Consider the following 20,753-nt stretch of genomic DNA (forward strand, 5'->3'; position numbering starts at 1 on the left):
GCTAAATTAGACCTGGATATTCAATGCTGGGCCATGTGTGGACACTGACATTGAATTACTGGGTCTTTGGTGAACACAAAGGTTATGTGGGTTAGAGACAACTGAACTGTTGTTTCCATTTTGGATTCAGAACTGAAACCAGCCTAAAATCTGTCTTTGGGTTTTAGCCGAAAATCTTCCCCCTCCGTGATCACTGACCGCTGACCCTCCCCCTGATCATTCTCCACCATCACTACCCCCCCCCCCCCCCCCATTATCACTCTCTAATGCCTTCCCCCCACAATCACTCTATGCTCTCCCTTCCCCCGGGCCACTGGTTCTATGGCTGCTGGGACCTCTTGCAGTACTCTCGTGGGGCTGCTCCGGGAGGTCCAGATGGCCATTTTGCGATTGGTACCTGCATAAGCAGGATTGACTGGAGATTGCTATTGCTTATGCCAGTTCCAATCTCAATATGGCTGCTGAGACCTCCTGAGGCAGTCTTTCAAGACTGCCGCTGTTAGTCCCAGAAGCCATTTTGAAGAAGGAACCAGCCATGTGCAGGAAAGAGTGGAGATTATTCCTGCACCCACTACCCATCAACAATACACCTGCCACTGGGGGGGGGGGGGCTCAGGAGAGAGGCTGCTGCTGGTGGGTGGGTCTGGGAGGGGGGCACTTTTATGGTCAGGTGAGAGGCAGGGTCAGTTTAGTTTTCGTCTTTGGTTTCGCTGAAACCAAGCAGCTAATTTAAGTTACAGATATGGTTTTGGCAGAAACCGAAGATCCTGGTTTCAGTTGGGCTCTAATGTGGTTCCACCTGATTTTCAGTTTGGGTACCTGCATATCTAACCAGCAAAGACAGGGCCACATGAAATGTATCCTATCTGATTGGTTATATACAGGTATCAGCACTGAATATCACCAATGCACATGTAACTTCTGCATCTGCCAGACTCTGTCCCTGGACCATGCTGGCACTTGCTTAGAACCGATATTCAGTGACATATATCCATGGACAATTCTATATGAGCCTATTTGAACATGTTCAATGCTGTTCTACACACTCAAGTCCCTTATAAATTTACATTAAATAACTTTCACATTTTATAATTAACAACAAACCCTTTCGGGCAGACTGAATGGGCCATGCTGGTCTTTATGTGCTAGGATAGGTGACCCACCAGGGTGGATGAACACAAAATCTCACGAATGTCAGAATACAAGTGAAGAAGTGGGAAGTGGACCAATAACTCCAGGAAGCTGTGATGTCTGATAAATAAGTTTGAATGCAGACTCGACACAGCTGAAGATATTAGTGGAGACGTTCTGCACTCTTTTATACTTACTCCACGAAGGACTATTTCAAGACCAATTTGTATTAAGATCATCGATCCACAACAGCACCATCAAAGACTCCTGAGGCAGGCCTGTGGCTGAAACACAGTACTGTGTCGAGTCTGCATTAAAACCTATTTATCATACAACACAGCTTCCTGGTCTTTATTGTGCTGTCATTTTCTATGTTATAAATAATCCCCTTTGTCTATACAGATGACTCAGGATAAAAGCGTTTTAAAGGATTCAGTACCTTTGTTCTAAAGCGTGATATTTCACAACTGCATTTGTTTAAAACATTGTTTGTAGCTGTTCCCCTATCATTTTCCTGATCTCCCCAGCTGCTACCAAGTTTCAAACATAGTCACATCACACAAAACTGGCATCTGATTGACTTGGCATCTGTTTATGCACGCTTAAATGAAGTGTCTCGGCTTCAGACACCGTTTTTGATAGGTTCTGGCTGGTATAAGTGACCTGAGAAGGCAGTTCCTTGAAAGCATTCTCAAAGGTTGAGAAGAATGATTTCAGGATGCTGGTCTGGGCATCATGACTCATGAAGACATAGAGGATGGGGTTGACACAGCTGTTCAGGAAAGCCAGGCTGCTGGCTATGGGTATGCCTATCTTGACCACCCACTGCACTTCACAGCTGGAGTCTCTGCGCAATGACAGCTCCAAGAAGTTGAAGACGTGGTAGGGGAACCAGCAGAGAAAAAAAGACACAATGACAGCAGTGATGATTCTGAAGGGCTTTCTGGATCTTGCTGCTAGACGGCTCTTCTGCAAGATCAGTGCAATAATGCCATAACAGGTCACAATGATGAAGAATGGAACACAGAAACTAAAGATAAATCTAATTATGGTGATGGCTTTGTGTCTTGTGGCCCTCAGAGCAGCAACCTGTGGATGACGTCTGTCAATATCTAAGGCATAGTTGTTGAAACAGCTGGTGAAATTTTTTTGAGGTGTGTAAGTATCACGGAAAATGGGGGCTGGCAAACTGAAGAGGATGGCCAAACACCATATGGTCAGTACCACAATGGAAGCTAGTCTTGGTGTACGGTGATTCTGGGACCACACAGGAAAGACCACTGAGACACAACGGTCTATACTGATTACTGTCAGGAAAAAGACACTGGCATACAAGTTAATACTTCCAAACATGCCATTGATCTTGCACATGAATTTCCCAAAGGGCCAATGGTGTTTCATTATAGCTTGTGTAATTGCTAGAGGAAGAAAGAAGGTGAAGATGAAATCTGCAATGGCCAAATTAAGGAACCATATGGTATTTACTGTCTTCTTCATCTTGAAACCAGTGACCCAGATAACCAGGCTATTGCCCATCACCCCAAAGATAAAAGCAATGCAGTAGATCACAATGGATAATATGCGCATGGAGTCTTCAGTGCTTGAGAAATCACCACACTTGTTGCCACGTCTTCTGAATCTCTGGAGGGTAGTTGAGCTCTTTGAGATGATCGAGAAGGTGGCATTTTCCAGCAATGTGGCTGAAATAGTAGGTGAGTAGGTGACATTCTCCAGCAATGTGGCTGAAAAGGTAGGTGAGTAGGTGGCATTCTCCATCAGTATGGTCATATTAGCCATCTCCTTTCCTGAAGAAATCAAATGGAAATGAACCATATCTTTAAGAATGTTTTTTGCAATATTAAGGGGTAAAATTCTAATACAGCTCATTATAATGCAGGATTGCTTATAATATGGTCAAAAGTTGGACTCCTTTTTTTTGTTATTACATATTACAATATAGATCTGATATGATGCAAACTCACTTATAACGTGGTCAAATATCTGGAATCCCAATGTCTACATATATAGGGTCTACAGTATACTTCTTCTTTGAAAATCATTCCAGGAAATTAATACACTTACATTCAGACCTGCTCGCTATTATACCCAAATTTTCTGAGTTAATTTACATGCCTATTTGCATATTTTCAAAGACCCTCATATAATTGCAAACCCCTCCCCAACCCTATTCCTCAGATTATCTCTGCTCACTCCGGGTAAAGTTATGCACGTAGGGGCTGTGACTCTATGTGCATATCAGGCACATATTTGGGTGATAATTTAAAAAGCAGAAATATTGCTTTTGCTTTGAAAATTTCCCAATGCACACACAGGGAAAATTATGTATGAACAATTAAATGCATGCATATAGTTTATAATATTAACCCTTAGTAGGGATGGGTTGTCGTCTGCAATGACGTAGGATTTCAATGATGTATCCTATGCCACTGCATGTCGTTACCAAATGAAAACAAGCAGAAAAAAGTGACATTTTGTGTTTTGTCATTTGCCAGTAACAGTGCACACTCTGAAACAGCACACACTCTTTCTGGATAGTGGAGCCACCATGTTCCACATGTGCAAACTAGTGCACACGCACAAGCTTGTACATGCATGTTGCACATCCTATCAAGAAGAGTGTACCCTCTTTCTGAAATAGTGTGCTCTCTTTCCACATAGTGCACACTGGAGTCCTTTTACTAATCTGGAACTATTTCCAGCCCAACACGGCCACCTGCGGTAGTTCTGCCCCCAGCATGTGGCATTTCCAGCGCTGCCAGAATTTTTGAAAAATGAATACTGTTAGATTAGCGCGAACTTAGCGCATGGTCATTTCTCTTTTGGGGATTTTTTTATCTGCTGCGGTAAAAGGGACCCTGGAGCATGGCAGAAATGGTAGCCACCATTAGTGTACAGCCCCTTTTACCGCAGCTTAGTAAAAGGTTCCACTATTTCCAAACAGTGCATAGTATTATGGAAACTGACAAAATGGCCAGAAAAACCCAAATACAATGAAACTTTCTGTACACGAAATGGGAAACGATGAGAACACAAATTTTCTGACTGCCTATCCCTACCCTTTAATACTTTCCCAAAGTCTAACAACTTCTCAGATACAGAATTATTTACAATGGTTGTATTCTACAACTAATAATTCTGATAAATACTTGCGGCCCGAAAATAAAAGGAATTATGTGGATGGCAGAGGGTGCCAACTGTATAATTTCTTTAAAAAAATGTATCCCCTCCCGATGGAATGGCTAACATATATCCATATAATCACTATCACACTTATTTTCGAAAGAGAAGGACGCCCATCTTTCGACACAAATCGGGAGATGGGCGTCCTTCTCGCAAGGGCGCCCAAATCGGCATAATCGAAAGCCGATTTTTTTCCGTGTTCAACTGTTTTCCGTCGCGGGGATGACCAAAGTTCACGGGGGGGGGGGGGGGGGGGGGGTGTCGGCAGTGTTGTGAAGGCGGGACTGGGGCGTACTTAGGAGATGGTTGTCCTCGGCCGATAATGGAAAAAAGAAGGGTGTCCCTGACGAACACTTGGCCGACTTTACTTGGTCGTTTATTTTTTTCACGTCCAAGCCTCAAAAAGGTGTCCAAACTGACCGGATGACCACCGGAGGGAATCGGGGATGACCTCCTCTTACTCCCCCAGTGGTCACTAACCCCCTCCTACCATTAAAAAAAACTTTAAAAATACTTTTTTTCCAGCCTCTATGCCAGCCTCAAATGCCATACTCAGGTCCATCTCAGCAGTATACTGGTCCCTGGAGCAGTTGTAGTGGGTGCAGTGTACTTCAGGCTGGCAGACCCAGGCCCATCCCCCCCCCCCCCCCCACCTGTTACACTTGTGTTGGTAAATGTGAGCCCTTCAAAACCCACCTGAAACCCACTGTATCCACATGTAGGTGCCCCCTTCACCCCTTAGGGCTATGGTAGTGGTGTACAGTTGTGGGGAGTGGGTTTGGGGGGGTTGGGGGGCTCAGCACCCAAGGTAAGGGAGCTATGCACCCGGGAGCAATTTTTGAAGCCCACTGCAGTGCCCCCTAGGGTGCCCGGTTGGTGTCCTGGCATGTGAGGGAGGACAAGTGCACTACGACTGCTCGCTCCTCCCACGACCAAATGGCTTGGATTTGGTCGTTTTTGAGATGGGCGTCCTCGGTTTCCATTATCGTCGAAAACTGAGGTCACCCATCTCTAAGGTTGGCGATCTCAACATTTAGGCCAACCATCTCTAAGGTCAACCTAAATGTTGAGATTTGGTCGTCCCCGACCGTATTATCGAAATGAAAGATGGATGTCCATCTTGTTTCGATAATACGGGTTGCCCCGCCCCTTTACGGGGCCGTCCTTAGAGATGGGCACCCCCGTTCGATTATGCCCCTCCACATGGCCAAAATTAATTGTTTTAATTTTGGGCAGGATTTGTGGTGGGTTGGGAAAGGCAGTAGAAACTTAATACAAACAATAATATTCAGCCAGTTGCTATCTGCAAAAGTGCCATCATACAAATAGCAGGTATAGCTTTACACAGATAAGATATCTGTATAACGTAATACATTTATTTATTTGAATTTTGCTCACAACTTTTCCAGTAGTAGATCAAGGTGAGTTACATTCAGGTACACTGGGTATTTCCCTGTCCCTGGAGGGTTCATAAACTAAGTTTGTACCTGAGGCAGCGGTGACCTGCCCCGGGTGGCAACCAAGAAAGGTACACCACTGTGTCCATTTGTGACATTCTTACTTGGACATCCGCATTTACTTATTTATTAGTGTTTGATATACTGCCACTCATAATAATACATCAACATGGTTTACAGTTATTAAAATAACAACAGAAGAAAACAAAAAAAGAAGAAAAAAAAACCTAGTCAGAAAATGAAGATGAAAATAGACAGGTTTTGAGAAGAGTTTTAAACCGTGTATGCGAAGATTCAGATCCAGTTGCCAATGGGAGATTATTCCAAAGTTTTGGGGCTGCATAACTGAAGGTGTGGTAAAGGTAAATGAAGTAAAAAGTTTTGAGAAAGTGTGGATGGTGTAAGAAGAGTGGATGAATAAGCAGATGCAGATGCAGCAAGTCTCTTGTGTACCAAAATATGAAGTTTATATACGTGCAGATAAAGGAAGCCAATGATCTCTTTTGAGCAACGGTGTCACATGATCAAATTTATGCGCTCCATATAATAATTTAATCGTGGTAGATTGTACCAATTGAAGACATTTGAGTGTAGAAAGTGGAAACCCAGAATATAATGAATTACAGCAATCAATGTGTGTAATAACTAAAGAAAGAATAAGAAAAAGCACACAAGTTGAATATAAATAATTCTTAACCAATATAATACACTGTAAAGCATAAAAAGAAAAAAGTAAAACTTTGTTTGCAGGTTGAATGTTAGTTTTTGGTTAAATATTACCTCTACGATCCTGATTTGCTCTGAGAAAGGTAGCATATGACCCTGAATAGATGGACATGAAGGGATTTGACAATATAAGTTTGGAAAATGAATAGCCTCGTACTTAGTGACATTCAAAAATAATTCTGAGCTGGACATTCTTTCTAAAATGCTGCTCCATATGTCCTTATTAGATACTAGCACAAACCCTGTTCCCAGATTGAAATCATGAGCATTATTGGGTAGAGTCAAGAAACGGCACCTAAAGTTAGATACTGGGATACAGCACGCTAAGTTTGGATTCTATAATGGCATCTGTGTGCAATTGCTGTTATAGAATACTAACATAAGTCCATTTATAGACGTCTAACTGTAGGGTTGAGCACTTATACCATGTCAAAGTACATAAGTAATGCCACACTGGGAAAAGACCAAGGGTCCATCGAGCCCAACATCCTGTCCATGACAGCGGCCAATCCAGGCCAAGGGCACCTGGCAAGCTTCCCAAACGTACAAACATTCTATACATGTTATTCCTGGAATTGTGGATGTCAGTGCTTGTGACTACTGTAGGCAGTTAAGCACATAAATTCTAGTATTCTATATCATGCATGCGTAACTGCTAGGCGCACTCCTGTCCTGCTCATGCCTCTCCCATGGCCACACCCCTTAGTAGGTGTGCACAAATAAATTTGCACATGTAACCCCTGGTTAAGATGGCAATTATTGAAAGGGGTAAGCCTTGGTAGAAAGTCACTGGGGGGAGTGACTGGGAGGTCCCTGGGTGGGAGACAGCCCCAGCCCATAGGAGGATGTATGGAATAAAATGCAGAAGAATAATATCCCTGATTTGTAGAGTTACAGCTTGGGAGGAGTTTGGAAGGAAATAAAAGAACAGAATTAGAGCGGGAAAGTGTCCTTGGTTACCTAGGTTTTGAGTTGCCTACTAGCCTCTAGTGACCCGCAGAAGTATAAGGGGGGTCCTGAAGTGCCAATTCCAGTTCAGCTAATCTAAGGGACAGTTTCTGTCAAATTCATATCAGCTGGTGAAGGAGCCAGAACTTCAGGCGGATTTGGGGAATCTGGCCTGTAAGCAGGGCTCAGGGTACGACATGGTCTGCCCATGGCTGGGGTTTACCTGTAAGAGGTTACCCATGAAGAAAAGACAGCCTATACAGGTTCAGACCTGGTGGTAACAGAGTGTATCAGGAGGAAAACTAGCCCTGGGGTTACATCTGGCCATAGGATGAGTATAGAGGTTGTGCCTATATGTATGGCCCTGAGAAGGAACTGCTTCTTGTGAATACTCCTGAAAGGTGCAGGGGAAAGATGTTCCCCATGGTGACTGAGGTCTGACCTTGAGTTATGGGAGCATCTATTCCATTGATTGAGTTGAAGATCAATTGAATCAAGAGTTTGCAAGTTGCTGGAGTTACAATTAAAAGTCAAGTTATCAAGGCCTGAAAGTGAGCAGAAGCTGCGGAGCTGAAGCCATGTGAAAGTGTTCCTCTGTGGCCTGGGTCCGGAGTTAACTGGGTGAGACTCGGGTTATACACACACATATTATAAAACACTGACTAAGGGCAGTTGCATGCATAGCTATTAACTGGTGCCAATTATCACCAATTAAGGCCAATTATAGTATATTATTACTCATTAACACAAATTATCAGCTCATTATTAAATTCATTTATGCACACAAATGGCCTTATTCTGAAACATGTAAGTGGAACTTTCCATGCTAAGCGTAAAGTTGGGCATGCAAGTTTAGAAAATCCAGGGGCATGTGTAAATGTAAGAACATATTGTATGACTGAATTATAACTCTGCTCACATCTGAGATCCGGGAAATTATAGACCGGTGAGTCTGACGTCGGTGCCGGGCAAGATGGTGGAGGCTATTATTAAGAATAAAATTGCAGAGCATATACAAAACATGGACTGATGAGACAAAGTCAGCACGGATTTAGTGAAGGGAAGTCTTGCCTCACCAATCTAATGCATTTTTTTGAGGGGGTAAGCAAACATGTGGACAATGGGGAGCCGGTTGATATTGTATATCTGGATTTTCAGAAGGCGTTTGACAAGTGCCGCACGAAAGACTCCTGAAGAAATTGCAGAGTCATGGAATCGGAGGTAGGGTATTATTATGGATTAAGAACTGGTTGAAAGATAGGAAGCAGAGAGTAGGATTGCGTGGCCAGTATTCTCAGTGGAGGAGGGTAGTTAGTGGGGTCCCGCAGGGGTCTGTGCTGGGTCCGTTGCTTTTTAATGTATTTATAAATGACCTAGAGATGGGAATAACTAGTGAGGTAATTAAATTCGCCGATGACACAAAATTATTCAGGGTCGTCAAGTCGCAGGAGGAATGTGAACGATTACAGGAGGACCTTGCGAGACTGGGAGAATGGGCGTGCAAGTGGCAGATGAAGTTCAATGTTGACAAGTGCAAGTGATGCATGTGGGTAAGAGGAACCCGAATTATAGCTACGTCTTGCAAGGTTCCGCGTTAGGAGTTACGGATCAAGAAAGGGATCTGGGTGTCGTCGTCGATGATACGCTGAAACCTTCTGCTCAGTGTGCTGCTGCGGCTAGGAAAGCGAATAGAATGTTGGGTGTTATTAGGAAGGGTATGGAGTCCAGGTGTGCGGATGTTATAATGCCGTTGTATCGCTCCATGGTGCGACCGCACCTGGAGTATTGTGTTCAGTACTGGTCTCCGTATCTCAAAAAAGATATAGTAGAATTGGAAAAGGTACAGCGAAGGGCGACGAAAATGATAGTGGGGATGGGACGACTTTCCTATGAAGAGAGGCTGAGAAGGCTAGGGCTTTTCAGCTTGGAGAAGAGACGGCTGAGGGGAGATATGATAGAAGTGTATAAATAATGAGTGGAATGGATCGGGTGGATGTGAAGCGACTGTTCACGCTATCCAAAAATACTAGGACTAGAGGGCATGAGTTGAAGCTACAGTGTGGTAAATTTAAAACGAATCGGAGAAAATTTTTCTTCACCCAACGTGTAATTAGACTCTGGAATTCATTGCCGGAGAACGTGGTACGGGCGGTTAGCTTGACGGAGTTTAAAAAGGGGTTAGATAGATTCCTAAAGGACAAGTCCATAGACCGCTATTAAATGGACTGGAAAAATTCCTCATTTTTAGGTATAACTTGTCTGGAATGTTTTTACGTTTGGGGAGCGTGCCAGGTGCCCTTGACCTGGATTGGCCACTGTCGGTGACAGGATGCTGGGCTAGATGGACCTTGGTCTTTCCCAGTATGGCACTACTTATGTACTTATGTACTTATCTGCCCAAACTGTGCCACTGAGTGTGCCTATTCTACATGCATGTGCCAGTTTGCACCATGCACCATTTTGGAATAACCTAGTTTGATAATAACCAGCCGTATGCATAAATCAACCTTTTACCAGTGGAAATAGTTTCTAAAATTACCTCCATAGTGCTACACTGAATATTTGCCTCTTGGATTTTTAGAAATTATTCTAATTTAAATGTAATGTAATATGGTTCTTGTATTCCACTAACTCCCAGAAAACAATGGTTCAAAGAGAATAACAAATAAACGGGAATAAAAAAGAAAAGCAGTTTTGACAAGCACTTAAACACAAAATTTTTTAAATAAATATGTTTTCAAATTTTTATAAAAAGAATAAGAGGGAGAGGCTCATAGATCGGGAAGTAAAGAAAGCCAAAAATGTCCAGCCTGATAGGGGAAATCCTAGAAGATTCTTTTTGCTATCTTGCTGGAGAAAAAGCATTTCATTAAAAATGTGACCACTGGTGCAGTGAACGGACTACATTCTATCACACCTCCACAACATTGCTTTTGACAAGTAAAGCAGACCTTCTCTTATTAGAATAAAAGCTGCTAGAAATGTGCCAGCTTGGACTCATGTGGAGAGTCCTGGGTTCATTTCTTAACTCAGGTTCTCTGCAGGCTGGTCAGTTGAGGCTTGGGATACTACAGACAGAGTATTCATAGTCCCTGAGGGGGAAGAGTCATGGTCACTGCACAATGGTGACATCTAGTGGCTGGATTTAGTGCCTGTGATTACAGTATTCTAGAAGGATCTCTGGCGCTTGATCGCCAGCTGAGGACTGTTGATGCTATGACTCAACAGAAGTTGTTATCCATACAGAGCCTATTTTTTTTTGTTCAATCATTTTTATTGTTTTTTGAAATAACAATAAGAAAGGACCAATGACTTAATAACAAATTAACAAGTTAGATTATGTACACTGACTTATAAAAGAATTATAGACATTGTTTACAACAGCTCTAGGATCCCTGATTCTGTTTCATTACAGGTAATGTACATCTAAAGGAGTAAGCATACTGATTAAATATTAGAGGTAAAGAAAAGAAAACATATATATATATATATATGTAATTAGTACCGGTCCCCTATACTTAATTACTCATCCAGTTAATATTAAGAATTATTATAATTCATGCAACTATATATATATATATATATATATATATATATATATATATATATATATATATATATATATATATATATCTTACATGATCACACAGGTATGGAATGCATTACCCTCAAACCTGAAAACAATTGACGAAATAACTATCTTTCGCAAAACACTGAAAACATATTTCTTCAACAAAGCCTACAATGAGAACCTACAGCCACACTAATCCTCTACACCAACCCATTCAGCAATGAAAGCACACCTGCTATAAATACCCTATTAAATCCCTTCCTTCGCCTGTCTTCACTTAACTAATCCCTACACAATACTAATTGTACCTAACATACTGGAATAACCATGTTAACAATACTATGTAAGCCACATTGAGACTGCAAATAGGTGGGAAAATGTGGGATACAAATGCAATAAATAAATAAATGGGTACTAATTACATACAGAGCCTTTTGATTTGCAGTGGAATACAAGTATTGTATTGCATTGTGTCCCCTAGTGGAGCACTGGGATGACAACCAGGGAAGCCAGAGTTCAAATCCTATTGCTGCTCCTTGTGATCTTGGGCAAGTCACTTAACCCTCTATTGCCTCAAGTACAAACTTTATAACTGGATGCTCCAATGCAGTGTGGTGAGTGCCTATTCTATAATGTCATCTGGGCGCCAAGATTCTAACATAAACCCATCATCAAGCCTACATGTAGCTGCGCCCACTTGTAAATGGGTGAGCCAAAGTGCGGTAAGCACAGTGCTTTTTTTGTGCCGGTACGCAACGGTACGGCGTACCGGCACCTTTTTTTGCCCGCCCCGCCCCCCGCGACACTCCGGGCGAGTCCTGAACTTAGTTTTTTTTTTTTAAAGACTCAGAACGCGCGAACGATGCAGCCGGCAGCGATTGAAAGAGGCTGTCTGGGCTGGCGTCTGCGTCGGAGCTTCCCTCACCCTCTGCGAGTCCCGCGAACAGGAAGTTGTAACAATGAAGGTGGGACTCGCAGAGGGTGAGGGAAGCTCCGACGAAGACGCCAGCCCAGACAGCCTCTTTCAATCGCTGCCGGCTGCATCGTTCGCACGTTCTGAGTCTTAAAAAAAAAAAACTAAGTGCAGGACTCGCCCGGAGTGTCGCGGGGGGGGGGGGGGAAGGATTGGGGAGAGAAAGAGGGAAACCAACAGAGGGAAGGATTGGGGAGAGAGAGAAAGAGGGAAACCAACAGAGGGAAGGATTGGGGAGAGAGAGAAAGAGGGAAACCAACAGAGGGAAGGATTGGGGAGAGAGGGAAAGAGGGAAACCAACAGAGGGAAGGATTGGGGAGAGAGAGAAACCAACAGAGGGAAGGATTGGGGAAGAGGGAAACCAACAGAGGGAAGGATTGGGGAGAGAGGGAAAGAGGGAAACCAACAGAGGGAAGGATTGGGGAGAGAGAGAAGAGGGAAACCAACAGAGGGAAGGATTGGGGAGAGAGAGAAAGAGGGAAACCAACAGAGGGAAGGATTGGGGAGAGAGAGAAAGAAGGAAACCAACAGAGGGAAGGATTGGGGAGAGAGAGAAAGAGGGAAACCAACAGAGGGAAGGATTGGGGAGAGAGGGAAAGAGGGAAACCAACAGAGGGAAGGATTGGGGAAAGAGGGAAACCAACAGAGGGAAGGATTGGGGAGAGAGAGAAAGAGGGAAACCAACAGAGGGAAGGATTGGGGAGAGAGAGAAAGAGGGAAACCAACAGAGGCAAGGATTGGGGAGAGAGGGAAAGAGGGAAACCAACAGAGGGAAGGATGGGGAGAGAGAGGGAAAAACAGATGGAAGGATTGGGGAGAGAGGGGAAAAACAAATGGAAAGATTGGGGAGAGGGGAAAACAGATGGAAGGATGGGGAGAGAGGGGAAAAACAGATGGAAGGATGGGGAGAGAGAGGGAAAACACAGATGGAAGGATTGGGGAGAGAGGGAAAACAGATGGAAGGATGGGGAGAGAGAGGGGGAAAAACAGATGGAAGGACGGGGAGAGAGCGTGGGAAAAACAGATGGAAGGATGGGGAGAGAGAGAGGGAAAACGGAAGGATGGGGAGAGAAAGAGGGAAGATGCTGGATGGAAGAAGGCAGAAAGAAATAGGGGAGACACTGGAAGGATGGGGAGAGAAAGCAGAGCTGCTGGATGGAAAAGGGGAATAGAGAAAGACTGGAGAATAAGAGAAAGGGGCATGGGGAGAACAAGGGTGAGGAAAAGATGAAAAGCCACAGGTAGATGAAGGAAATTAAAGAATGGATAGTAAGAATGAATTAAATCTGGACAGAGAGAGAGCCTGAAAAATATTGAAGAAAGCAAAGAAAAAGGAGACAAAAATGACAAATGGCACAGAAGAGTTAAGCGAAAACAAAGGAAAGCAGAATCACAGACTAGGACCAATATGGAAAAAAAAACAGTCACCAGACAACAAAGGTAGAAAAAAATCATTTTATTTTCATTTTAGTGTTTGTAATATGTCCAATTTGAGAATTTACATTGGCTGTCTTATTTGCACTGGGTATACTGGAGCTGTAAGAGCTTACAGAGATTATTTATCATGAAAAAAAATCACGTTATTTTTTTCTCCTATAGTACTATAATATTTTCAATGATGTCTGTTTATATGCGCCATGGCTGGTATAGGGGGTGTGGTTATCATAGGGGTGGAGCCATATGTGGTGACCTCGCCCACAATGAGTACCAGCACCTTTTTTTCTACAAAAAAAGCACTGGGTAAGCAATGCATGGAACTCCCATGCACACTCCATGTGTATGCTCCCTTACATTTATATGCTAACCCCCAAATTCTATACATGGCGTCTTTGCTGGGCGCACTAATTTGGCCACATGGCCAAACTGTGCTCACAACTTAATTGATTACCAAAACAATCAGTGCTGATAAAGGGTACTTAACAACCAATTAGAGGCACTAATTGGCTTTAATTAGAATCTACGCACACAACTTTCTAGGTGTATTCTATAACGCGGTGCATATAAATTATGACGCGCGCAGTTGAAAAGTGGGCATAGCCATTGGTGTGGAATGGGCAGGTTGTGGACGTTTCAAAAAACTATGTGCTTTTTAAGGCGCCATTTATAGAATTTGACTTGAAGCCACTTATGGCCACCTTATAGAATAGCACTTAAGGCATGTTTGTGCATAAGTGGAGCGTATTTTTTAATTTACGTGCACAAGGTGTGCAAAACTGCAGGCACACAGTTATAGAATTGCCCTTCATGACTGTAAACCTTACAGGGACAGGGAAGAACCTATTGCACCCGAATGTAGCTCATATTCAGCCACAACTGAAACAGGCATGAAATAAAACCAATTGCAAAGTGAGGATCATGATGCCAGCTCCTAGCCCTGGTTTTGACTGAGCTGGAAACCCAAAGGAGCAAGAGGAAGCTGCAGGGTCACCAACATGTAGCTACTAAAAACTGGGTGTAAAAGAAAAACAGGATACTGGATTCTATATATGGCAGCCAGATTTGCGTGCCACACCCAAGATGCACTTATAAATTAGCTCAGCTATATTGTAAGCTGTATTGTAAAAAAGCATTAGTATCATACCAATGTTATTTGAATGTTCTAATTGTGTGCTTATTAGATATTCCATCACTATTAGGCTTGCATCATATTATATCTCTGTTATTTGAATTTCAGTGCTGTTAAATGTGTATATTTTTGATCCTGTTTCATGGTAGTCCTATTATTAGATCTCATTTTGCTGCTTTCAAGTTTTCATCTTTCATTCTGTCTATGTCTTTACTTGTTCATTTTACTATTGTTATGCGGTTAACTAAATTGTAAGTTTGACGTTAAATTGTACCTACTGTACATCGCCTTGGGTGAATCTCTTCATAAAGGCGGTTAATAAATCCCAATAAATAAACTGAGTAATGAGCCAATCAACATCAATAATTATTATTTTTAAATTATTTATTAGGATTTATTTACCGCCTTTTTGAAGGATTCACTCAAGACGGTGTATGGAAAAGAATAAATCAAACATAAGCAACAAACATAGCAGTAAAAATATTCAAATAACAATACAAAGTATGGCATAGTATACTACTCAAAATGTCAACACACTACAATTACTGAAGTTAAATAGCACTCATTAAAATTTGTTTGCGTATCTAGCTGTGCATTATTCTAAAAGGCATGGTGCCTAACTTTACTAGTAAGTAACTCAAAAGAGGTGTGACCATGGGTATGTTGGGGAATTCCAAAACATTGTGCACACATTTATAGACAGGTGCCAGCATTCAGACCAGGTTTCAGCAGGCATAAGTCTGGTGCCTAAACTTAGGCGCAGGACTTGGCGCCAAGTTTTGAGCCCTCCATAATTTATAAGGTGATAAAATGGAGGAGTAGCCTAGTGGTTAGTGCAGTGGACTTTGATCCTGGGGAACTGAGTTCAATTCCCACTGCAGTTCCTTGTGACTCTGGGCAAGTCACTTAACCCTCCATTGCCCCTAGTACAAAATAAGTATCTGAATATGTGTAAACCGCTTTGAATGTAGTTGCAAAAACCTCAGAAAGGTGGTATATCAAGTCCCATTTCCCATTCCCACCTTACAGATTTTTTCCTTAAGGTATTTCTCAAATTCTTGAAATGAATCCCCTGTGGGGGCGCTGTAGAGCCACTGATGAATATGGACACTTAGGGATCTCCCTCCCTGTATTTTTTTGCTAGATAATCGATATAAATAATCTTAAACCAGATTTTTCTTTCCAAATTGCTGCTGGGCACATAATGAGGGGCATAATCAAACGCGAACACCCATCCGAGGACGGGTCCGCGAAGGGCCGGGACAGACCGTATTTTCGAAAAAGATGGACGTCCTTCTTTTGTTTCGATAATATGGTTGGTGCCAGGCAAATGCATTGGATTTGGGCGGATTTGAGCTGGGCGGTATTGGTTTTCAGCAATAATGGAAACCGAAGGCGCCCAGCTCAAGAATGAACAACTCCAAGGCATTTGGTCATGGGAGGGGCCAGGATTTGTAGTGCACTGGTCCCCCTCACATGCCAGGACACCAACCGGGCACCCCAGGGGGCACTTGAAAAAGTAAAAAAATAAAAATAAAAAACCTCCCAAGTCCATAGCTCCCTTACCTTGGGTGCTGAGCCCCCCCCAAATCTCCCCCAAATCCCCCCAAAACCCACTCCCCACAACTCTACACCATTACCATAGCACTTATGGGTGAAGGGGGGCACCTAGATGTGGGTACAGTAGGTTTTGGGGGGGTTGGAGGGCTCCCATTTACCACCACAAGTGTAACAGGTAGGGGGGGATGGGCCTGGGTCCACCTGCCTGAAGTCCACTGCACCCACTAACAACTGCTCCAGGGACCTGCATACTGCTACTACTACTACTTAACATTTCTAAAGCGCTACTAGGGTTACGCAGTGCTGTACAGTTTTACAAATAAGCATAGTCCCTGCTCAAAGGAGCTTACAATCTAAAGGACGAAATGTCAAGTTGCGGCAGTCTAGATTTCTTGAATAGAGGTATAATGGTTAGGTGCCAAATGCGACATTGAAGAGGTGGGTTTTGAGTAGGGATTTGAAGATGGGTAGGGAGGGGGCTTGGCGTATGGGCACAGGGAGTTTATTCCACGCATAGGGAGAGGCGAGGCAGAAAGGGCAGAGCCTGGAGTTGGCGGTGGTGGAGAAGGGTACCGAGAGGAGGGATTTGTCCTGTGAGCGGAGGTTTCGGGTAGGAACGTAAGGGGAAATGAGGGTAGAGAAGTAATGAGGGGCTGCAGATCGAGTGCATTTGTAGGTTAGAAGGAGAAGCTGCTGCGATGGAGCTGGGTATGACATTGGAGGCTGGCATACAGGCTGGAAAAAAAGTTTGGGATCCCAATAGAGTTTTATAAATTATTCAAAACTGACCTAACTCAAATCCTGCTTTCTCTATATAATTCTCTAACTCCAGAAAGTGTATCACATAGCTTATTTTCTGATGTCATATTTACTGTCATTCCAAAGCCCAATAAAGATTCTACGCTAATCCCTTATCAGCCTATTTCTCTACTAAATGTTGATTATAAACTCTAAGCTAAAATTTTAGCCAATAGAATTAAAAATATTATCTCTAAGGTAATCTCTCCTAATCAAGTTGGATTTATGCCAGCTAGACTTATTAGCGATAATACTCGCTTGTTTCTCCACATCTCCCACTTGGCAGACTCGCTTAAAGAGCCTATAGTCGCTTTATCTCTCGACGCAGAAAAAGCCTTTGACAGGGTAGAATGGGATTATCTGTTCACAACGCTAAGTTGGTTTGGTTGTCCCACAGACTTTCTTAATAAAGTAAAAACTCTATACTCTAACCGTACTGCTAGGGTGATTACAAACAACACATTATCAAATACCATTTCTCTTAAACGTGATACTAGACAAGGTTGTCCTCTTTCTCCCTATCTTTTCAACATCGGACTTGAACCTCTCCTTTTAGCAATTAAGGATTGTTCTACAATAAAAGGTATTGTCTATAAAGGTCTTGAAATTAAATACTCAGCATATGCGGACGATGTCTTATTATATCTTTCGGACCCTTACAATTCGATCCCTCACCTTTTTTAGAACAACTATTACATATTATTATTATTATATTATTATTGTATTTGTATCCCACATCCCCCCACCTATTTGCAGGCTCAATGTGGCTTACATAGATTTGTTGACATTATCGTAACAATATATCAGATACAGTTAGTAATGTGTGATGATCAAGGACGGGAAGAGGGAGAAGGAAGGTAGTGATAAGGATAGTTGTATAAGGTGACCTTTCATAATTGAGCGGGTTGGTGAAGTGCCTTAGAGTGATTATAGTACAGTCTCATGCTTTCTGGTTACAAAATTAATCAACAAAAAACTGAACTCCTACCACTAAATTCATATGCCATCCCTCACATAGCAAACTCATTTGGATTATTGTGGGCTAAACCAAAACTCAGATATTTGGGAGTAGATTTGTGATACCATTCAATTCAATGCAGAAGCAATATATAAGTTTCTTAAATCACTTTTACATTCCTGGAATCTGCTTTCTCTATCATGGTGGGGACATTTAGAAACCATTAAAATGATGGTATCTCCCACAGTTAATTACATTCTCAGTATGCTTCTCATCACTTTCCCATTGTCCTTCTATTCTCAATTGGATAAATTATTAAATAATTTCTTATGGAAGAACAAACTCCCTAAAATTGCCTTAAAGAAGTGCAAATGTACAAAAGACACTGGTGGTGTTCTCTTTCCAGATTTTTATAATTATCATTATCAATATAAATCAAACAAAATAAAACATGGAAAAGAAAATAAGATGATACCTTTTTTATTGGACATAACTTAATACATTTCTTGATTAGCTTTCGAAGGTTGCCCTTCTTCCTCAGATCGGAAATAAGCACATTTGCTTATTTCCGATCTGAGGAAGAAGGGCAACCTTCGAAAGCTAATCAAGAAATGTATTAAGTTATGTCCAATAAAAAAGGTATCATCTTATTTTCTTTTCCATGTTTTATTTTGTTTGATTTCTATTGATAACCTTAAAAGTGGACTAACACGGCTACCACACTCCTCTACTTATAATTATCATAAATCATTTATCTCTCAACAGGGTTGCAATTGGTTCCTACAAAAATCAGACTATAAACCGCTCTGGTTAACATTCAAAGAATCTAGGGTGCATCCATTTTCCCTTCCAATGTTATTGTCTTCTACCTCTTTCCCTGCTCAAATTACAAATCCCGTTCTTTTAGCCACTGTTAACTCTCTTCTTTCTTTAGATAAACTGTTTACTGTACCTATTTCAGCATCTCTATATATGTCACTATGGTATAATCCACATATCTGAATAAACTTCCCTTTTTCTGGAAAGAATGGATCAACAAAGGAATTCGGACTCTCTCAGATATACTTCATGATGACAAATCCTTTTGATCCTTTGCTGAATTAAAAGAAAGATTCTCCTTACCTTCCTTGGCACACTTCAAATGGCTACAGTTTACTCATTGTATTGCTGTTTCTTCTGTTTTCAACCAAATCACTACTCATAGAATGACACCACGTTAACTGTGTTTGATGTTAGATATTGTATACTATTAATTTCCCCTCTCCCCTCTCTTTTTTTGTTTTTCTCTCCTTTTCTTTCCTTTTCTTTTCATTTCACTGTAAATTGTTCTTTTTCAAAAATTTCAATAAAGTGTTTGGGAAAAAAAGGAAATGAATCTCCTGTTGATTCTACTCATTGATACAAGCAATAGACTTGAAAAAAAGCATCAGAAATGACTTCTATACATCACAGTACTGAACTGGTCCAAATGGGTCATGTGACACCATGCAAGTGACTAGTTGGATTTTACACTTCAGAATATACCTATATGCAATGCTCATCCGCAAAGAGGCATTCTCAGAGCAGCCACAGCTGGATTTCTTCCATCTGTTGTTAAGAAATATGAACACAGGAACAGGGTTTTCCAAGTAGTGGAGAGCAGGGTGTAAACTGTGAAGCCAGGGTTCAAATCCTGCTATTTGTGCTTTAGACAAGTCAAAACACCCTCCATTGCCTCAAAATTGTAAAGCCCTCTGGGGACAGGGAAATACTTGAAAATAACTCATTGGTTCCCAAACCTGGTCCTGGAGGCAACTCAGCTAATCATTTTTCAGGATATCCACAATGAATATTCGTGAGAGAGATTTGCATGCAGAGGAGGCAGTGCATGTAAATATCTCTTATGGATATCCTGAAAACCTGACTGGCTGGGGTGCCTCCTGGACCAGGTTGAGCTAAATCTAAATAAATAACATAGTGGATCTATAGCTAGTGCACTCTTGATCCCCAGTAAACAAAAGTCTTCACCTGTCCATTATGAAAGACAGCATCAAAACCCTACATCAAATTCCCCTCACTACAACAGAATATATTTGTTATAAAGAAGAATACATTATCAGCAGGTGGAAGAAGGAATACATTTACAGGATCTCTTACCGTTCTCCTTGTCTGGCTTTTTATGATTTTGTATTTCCCAAGATAGTATCTTTTATCTTCCCTTATGCAACAGAGAGAGAAAGCAAGTAAGTGAGCATAATAACACTTCCAGCCACTTCCTTATTTCTTAAAGGGGCAATCCTATTTCTGATAACTTATCTGCAATAAGATTTCTTTGGTAATTTTTATTTATAAAATCTGATAGGAACAGAGTTACAGTAATCAACAATAAACAAACAAATCTCATTTTTATTTTCCAAACTCCTCAGCTAAGATAAAGCAATATTTCTTTTTCTTCCCCTACTCTCTCCCCAACCAAAATCACGCCTGGGGGTGGGGGTAGTGTGTGTCCTTACACTGCCCCTTTAAGCTATCTCACATTTCCTGCCCCACTTTTCTCTTCCCCCTCCCTCAGCAGTGACTACTTGTTACTAATAATTTACTACTACTGCTACTTATCATTTCTATAGCGCTACTAGATCTACGCAGCGCTGTACACTTGAACATGAAGAGACAGTCCCTGCTCAACAGAGCTTACAATCTAATTAGGACAGACAAACAGGACAAATAATAGATAAGGGAATTACTAAGGTGGGGATGATAAAATAAGGGTACTGAACAAGTGAGTAAGGGTTAGGAGTTAAAAGCAGCATTAAAAAGGTGGGCTTTTAGCCTAGATTTGAAGACGGCCAGAGATGGAGCTTGACGTACTGGCTCAGGAAGTCTAT

At 41.9% G+C, this 20,753-nt stretch overlaps 1 protein-coding gene across 1 annotated transcript; it reads right to left on the reverse strand.

Moving 5' to 3' along the window:
* Positions 1-632: 632 nt before the first annotated feature.
* Positions 633-20,100, reverse strand: LOC115476621 (chemokine-like receptor 1). The gene is made up of 2 exons (XM_030213098.1): positions 20,026-20,100; positions 633-2,936 (listed from the first exon to the last, which is right to left on the reverse strand). Exon 2 carries the CDS (start codon positions 2,926-2,928, stop codon positions 1,687-1,689), a length of 1,242 nt encoding a protein of 413 aa, XP_030068958.1. The 5' UTR covers positions 2,929-2,936; positions 20,026-20,100; the 3' UTR covers positions 633-1,686.
* Between the last annotated feature and the right edge of the window lie 653 nt (positions 20,101-20,753).

The sequence above is a fragment of the Microcaecilia unicolor genome, chromosome 8 (assembly GCF_901765095.1).
Source record: "Microcaecilia unicolor chromosome 8, aMicUni1.1, whole genome shotgun sequence".
NCBI classification, from domain to species: Eukaryota; Metazoa; Chordata; class Amphibia; order Gymnophiona; family Siphonopidae; genus Microcaecilia; species Microcaecilia unicolor.